The following is a 6,551-nucleotide window of genomic DNA, read 5'->3' as shown; positions in this document are numbered from 1 at the left end:
CCTGGTAGGCTTGTTTCAGATCTCCCCAGGGCGGCCAGCTTGCAGCAGCGGATGGCTTGGACACTGGATGAAAGAACTGTTTGGTCCTTATGGGAGCCAAAATTGCTGAGTGGATGGCTCAAATGATGCATGAAAAATGTTATGGTGGAGATCCCCCCAGCTCACCTGGAACTGGATTGGAACCAATATCAACCTAAAAGTGAAAGGCTCTGTAATTCATTTCCCTCAACCGCCCACAAACCAGCCAGCCTTCCTAAACTGGGGCCAGATTGGAACTGGTGTTGTAATAACCCTGTATGTATCCCATTCCATAGAGTCTGTTTTTGGAAGTTTATGACCAACAGCTTGGAGAGTAAATAGTTTGGAGGATCGGGGAGTACAAGTTGCCAAAGAAAACTTGAGTCAGCTTCCATTCCCTTTCACATTGTAGGGTTTTTCAATAGCCCGTCAGTTGCTTCTGTACGTTTTATGAACAGATATTTCCAGTTTCTGACTCTCCGTGTGTCCAGTGCTCTGTGAATAATTAACTTGCTTTTTGTAAGTCATAAAAAATGTGTCCCAGAGATCATCATCCAGTGCTGAAATGCAGCCATCTCTGGGCTGAAGCATGGTAGCTGTTAACAACCACACAGCAAAGCTGCACAAAGATCACTCATCAGCAAAAGTGCACCTGTCTCTGGGGTGGGGCATGGCATGGTGTGCAACAGTTTAGTGCAAGGAGAAAACCCAATCCAGTTGAAATCTAGGGAGACAGAATGGAGTTAGCTGGTTTGGGCTAGACACGTTGGCAAACTCCATCATCCTAATACTCTGACCTCCAGACTGGAATGTGTCTGGTTCAAAAGATGCCATGGCATTTCCTCCAAGAGTATGAGCATTAAAACCCTAGATCAAGACTTTCAAAATCGACCAATGAGATGCCCAACTTGAGGAACCTTAAAGGGGCCTGGTTTTCAGAAAGTGCTGAGCCACCTGCTTATGATGTGATTCTTTGATCTACCCCAGGGGTCGGCACGCGTGCCATAGGTTGCCTACCCCTGATCTACACATTCCAATCTGGGGGCTAGTCTGGATTTATTTCTGGATGTTTTCTGGAAGGCTGGTCTTGCTGTTAAGGCATTGAGTTAGGATTTAGGGACTTGAGCAACCCACTTCCCCACCTCATCATGATCATATGGCAACCCCCATGATGGGATGGTTGAGATAATCAAGAGAACACTCCACGGTGAGTAAAGTGGACATAGTTTCTGCTGTTATTGGCTGAAGGCCTTCAACTGTATTGTGACATGTCTGTTGTGAGGTCATCAAGGTGTATGCAGGGGCTGCAGACTGCATTGATCAAGAGAGGCAGCAGGAGGAACAGCTGCCACTTCCAGCACAGCTGAGTGAGAGGGGACCCAGGGAATGGGGTACCACCAGCCCTGCTGAGAACTTGATGCACTGATGACGTTACTCGCCCTGTTGAGGGAAACCTGAATCAAAGAAGGGCTTACCACCAGCTCTGCTGAGGGGAATTTTATGAGAGGTTACCAGCCTATGAAGAGAATCCCTCTTGGGCAGAGTGTAACATCATGGAGAAGAATTCACCCAAGCCTGCACTGAAACACCCAGCAATTGGTATCGACTTGGGCACCACTAAATCCTGCGTGGGCCTCTTCCGAGACGGCAAGGTGGAAATAATTGGCAACAACCAGGGCATCCGCACCACGCCCAGCTGCGTGGCCTTCACTGAGACGGGGAGGTTGATAGGGGATGAGGCAAAGAACCAGGCAGCCCTCAACTCTCCTAACATCATATTCAGTGCCAAGCGCTTGATTGGCCGAACATCTGAAGACCCTGTTGTGCAGGCAGATGCGGAGTTCTGGCCCTTCCAGATAGTGAAAGCTGAAGGAAAGCCCCAGGTGCAGGTGTCCTACAAGGGAAAGGAGAAGGTTTTCTACCCAGAGGAGATTTCTGCCATGGTGCTGGGCAACTTGAAGGAGATGGCTGAGGACTACCTGGGCCACCCCATCACCCATGCCATTGTTACTGTGCCAGCCCACTTCAATGACTCCCAGCGCCAGGCCACCAAAGACGCTGGGGCGATCGCCGGCCTCAATGTGCTGAGGATCCTCAGTGAGACTACAGCTGCCGCCCTGGCCTACAGCCTAGACAACCCTAGCAATGGAGAACACAACGTGCTTATCTTTGACCTGGGTGGAGGAACCTTCAATGTCTCCGTCCTCACCACTGATGGGGGCATCCTCGAGGTGAAGGCCACCTCTGGGGACACCCATCTGGGAGGGGATGATTTTGACAACTGCCTGGTGAGCTTCTTCATAGACGAATTCCTAAAGAAACATCAGGAGAACATCAGCAAGGACAGGAGGGCCGTGTGGAGGCTCAGGAGGGCTTGCGAGGCAGCCAAACGCACCCTGTCCTCCAACATCAAAGCCAGTATCGACTTGTACTGCCTGTACAAAGGGATCGATTTCCACGCAGACATCACCCGGGCCCAATTCGAGGAGCTGTGTGCTGACCTCTTCCGAGGGACCCTGAAGCCCGTGGAGAGGGCACTGCAGGATGCAAATCTGAGCCAGGCCCAGATCCATGATGTTGTCCTGGTGGGCGCCTCCACCCGCATCCCCAAGATCCAGGAACTGCTGCAGGATTTCTTTGGCGGCCGGCAGCTGAACAAAAGCCTCAACCCGGATGAAGCTGTCGCCTATGGGGCAGCTGTTCAAGCCGCCATCCTGATCGGAGAGAGGTCAGAGGTCACGAAGGGCCTGCTTGCCCTGGATGTGGTGTCCATGTCTCTGGGGATTGAGACGGATGCAGGAAAGATGCACACCCTGATCAGACGCAACACTGCCATCCCCGCGGTGGTAACTCGGACCTTCACCACCTTCGATGACCATCAGCCTGACCTGCTCATCCGTGCCTATGAGGGGGAGAGAGCTACTGCCAAGGAGAACCACCTGCTTGGCCGTTTCCTTTTGAAGGGCATTTCCCCTGCCCCCCGTGGCATGGTCTTGGTGGAGGCGACCTTCTATATTAACACAGATGGCATCCTGACTGTATTTGCCGTGGACAAAGTCGCCGGCAATGCCAACCCCATCGCTGTGGATGCCAACAAGGGGCGACTGAGCAGAGAGGAGATACAGACGTTAGCGGCGGAGGCTGAGAAATACCGAGCTGAGGACAGGGCACAGAAATGGAAATTGGCCACCAAGAACTACCTTCAGTCCTGCGCTTTCAGTGTGAAGCGGACCTCGGAAGATATCCTTAACTACTTCACCTTGCAGGCCAAGAAGAAGGTGATGGAGAAATGTCAGCTGGCCTTCTCCTGGCTGAGTCCAACAGGATGGCTGAAGAGGAGGAGATCAGGCCCTATGAAAATGGTCTCGGGGAACTCCCTCCCAGGACTTAAACGCCTCAGTAACAGCACCACGGGCGTCAACAGAACAAAACCAAACAAGTTCGTGGTCACCACTTGCAGCTGGACTTTCCAGTTTACCCAAACTACCACTGTGATCTACCCATAGGAAGTCCTAGCAGGGACCAAGGAAGCTAGGCTTGCTGGTTGCTGTTGATTTACCTGGATTTACCATCTGATATAGCCAATTCATAAATGGGACCCTTCCATGAATAACAGCCATCGGCCTCAATAAATTCTGCTTCTCATACATGTCCGTACAGGTGCATTTACTAATTACTGGGCAAATAGCACGCTCCATGGAGTGTATGCCACAGATGTATTTGGGCTGCGAGGTTTAAAGGAACCTAAGAGAGTTAGGTGCCAAATCCCATTGAACTTCACTGGGAGTTGGGCACTTAATTTCCTTAAGCTCCTTCCAAAATACTAGCCTTAGTGGCACAGTCTGTCAGCTGTACAGGGACTTTTGAACAGGTTTGTGTGTTTAATGTAGAACCTATAGAAAATGTCTCCTTTCCAAAGGATAACCTAGAAATTTCCAAATTTTAGGGAAAGATTCTAGTCTGTTATGCTAGGGTAAATCTGAAGTGACTCCGTTGAACCTAGCAGAGTAAGGAGCAGATTCTGATCTCCGTTACACTGGGGTAAATCTGGAGCAACTCCAGTTAAGTCAAAATAGTTAGGTACAGATTTTGATCTGCTACCCAGATGTAAATCTGTATTGACTCCGGAGATGCGTATCTTTTCAGATATATCCCCTCTTATTTGTCTCCTCTGTAATCTAAACAGCCTATATCTTTTATAAACTGATTGAGTGTCCAGGCCTCCAAAACAATTCCTTAGCTACTTACCTTTGGATCTCTTCTTTATAAATATATCTGAGGGATAAATATCAGGGAGGGAGAGGAATTATTCAAGCTTAGTACCAATGTGGACACAAGAACAAATGGATATAAACTGGACATTAGGAAGTTTAGACTTGAAATTAGACAAAGGTTTCTAACCATCAGAGGAGTGAAGTTCTGGAACAGCCTTCCAAGGGGAGCAGTGGGGGCAAAAGACATATCTGGCTTCAAGACTAAGCTTGATAAGTTTATGGAGGGGATGGTATGATGGGACAGCCTAATTTTGGCAATTAATTGATCTTTGATTATTAGCAGGTAAATATGCCCAATGGTCTGTGATGGGATGTTAGATGAGATGGGATCTGAGTTACTACAGAGAATTCTTTCCTGGGTGCTGGCTGGTGAATCTTGCCCACATGCTCAGGGTTTAACTGATCCCATATTTGGGGTCGGGAAGGAATTTTCCTCCAGGGCAGATTGGCAGAGGCCCTGGAGGTTTTTCGCCTTCCTCTGCAGCGTGGGGCACGGGTCACTTGCTGGAGGATTCTCTGCACCTTGAGGTCTTTAAACCATGATTTGAGGACTTCAATAACTCAGGCATAGGTTAGGGATTTGTTACAGGAGTGGGTGGGTGAGATTCTGTGGCCTGCGTTGTGCAGGAGGTCAGATTAGATGATCATAATGGTCCCTTCTGACCTTAAAGTCTATGAGTCTTCAGTTTCTTCTATAATATGCCAAAATTACTAGATCTGGGGAAAATGTGTGCTATGAAAAAGAAAAAAATCCACAAAACTTGTCAACTCACCCGTGTGCTCTGTGTCAAATATAAAACTCATACGTTCAAAGAAGGGTCGAGATTCATGATCCTCTAAAAGCCAAAATTGTTTTTTAGTGACTGCAGTCAAGGGACTAAAAGCCCTGGAAATCTGGGTTCCCAGCATACTTTGCAAATACCGCCTGCACTCTGCATTGTTCCTGAAGAGCCATCATTGGTCTCTGTAGAACATGAATTCAAACTGGCATCCTGCTGTGAATGAGGAAAGAGCTCATTTCAGAATCCTCACAGCAAATGGTAAAATAACGGAAAGCAGTCTAACAGCGAGTGAAACAAGGCAAGGAAATGCTATGCTGCCCTCTGCTGGGCGGATCCATCTCTCAAGTGGTGAAGGTCTGTTCTTTAAAGGAGGAAGATGGGCTGAGGAATGACCCTGGTGTCAGCTCTAAATGACAGCCCTCTACTGCTTGAGCTACATGAAAATTCTTAAAGCTGGTAAAAATAGAAGGTCACATAGGCCTTGTCAGTACACAAGTTGTACTATACCAATGCAGTTCAAATGATATAATCCCTGCTCACCTCCAGTGTGGATGCAGTTATACCAGCATAAAGGTGTTTTATACTAGTAGAGTTTATTCCTCTTCGGGAAGAGGAATACTTTTCTGGTAGAAATACGCTTATGCCTGCTTCTACATTAGAGGTTGTACTGATAGAACGATCAGTTAAAAAACATATCTCTAACTAGGGAAATACAAAAACTGTTTAGACCAGGCCTTAGTATTTCTCTGGGGCCATTTGGTCTGGTGTCCAGGAGGACACAGGACAGGTTATGGACTAACCAGCAGATGAGAGCTAGTTCAGGGTTCTTGATGGAGACAAGAGGCTGGGATACCTCCATCCAGAGATTAACGCCAGAAGAAAGGCAGGTCTTTCTCCATGAAGAAGAGGAAAGGAGTCAGCTGTCACAGTTCCTGAGATAACTGAACCTGTGACTGGAACAGAGCAGATAACTGATTTTTTTAGTTTGGGGTTTGAACCCAAAAATCCAGGTGGGAAAAAAAAAGTTTGGTTTGCTTTGAACCTTTTTCATTTAGGATGTTTTTCACCCTTTTTAAAAAAATTTTTTTTTTTTAAAAATCTGAATTTCAAAACGAAGCGTTGTTTTGAAATTAAAAGTTGCAACATTTAGTTTTAAAATGGCAGAAATAAACCATTTAGATGTTTTCAGCTCTTTTCCGGCCAAAACTATTTGCTGAATTCAACCTGAATTTGTGATGAGTTTCAGTGGCCTAAAAATGTATATTTTGGTGTATTTACTATTCATTGAAAATGTAATCTACTTCTGACCCCTTTGTGGCCTCCTTGAGGGCTGTGATGCTGGCAGACCAGGTCATGTCAGAGGGTATTGAGGCCAATTCATATTTGTATTAGTATAGATCAAAGTGATTGTTAAATCGGTAAGTGTATAGGGACTTTAAACTTCATGAAAACGAGTGGAATGTTACTTGCATTGTTT

At 47.0% G+C, this 6,551-nt stretch overlaps 1 protein-coding gene across 1 annotated transcript; it reads left to right on the top strand.

Moving 5' to 3' along the window:
* Positions 1–1,571: 1,571 nt before the first annotated feature.
* LOC135893644 (heat shock 70 kDa protein II-like) lies at positions 1,572–3,524 on the top strand. Its single transcript, XM_065421496.1, has one exon. The coding sequence runs from the start codon at positions 1,572–1,574 to the stop codon at positions 3,522–3,524; it is 1,953 nt and encodes a 650-aa protein (XP_065277568.1).
* Positions 3,525–6,551: the final 3,027 nt, after the last annotated feature.

This window comes from Emys orbicularis, chromosome 23 (genome assembly GCF_028017835.1).
Source record: "Emys orbicularis isolate rEmyOrb1 chromosome 23, rEmyOrb1.hap1, whole genome shotgun sequence".
NCBI lineage: Eukaryota > Metazoa > Chordata > Testudines > Emydidae > Emys > Emys orbicularis.
The sequence above is the reverse complement of the archived record's forward strand: the minus strand, read 5'-3'. Positions and strand labels throughout refer to the sequence as shown.

Coding starts and splice junctions, on each gene's coding strand:
- LOC135893644 (XM_065421496.1), top strand. CDS start 1,572: ATGGAGAAGAATTCACCCAAGCCTGCACTGAAACACCCAGCAATTGGT.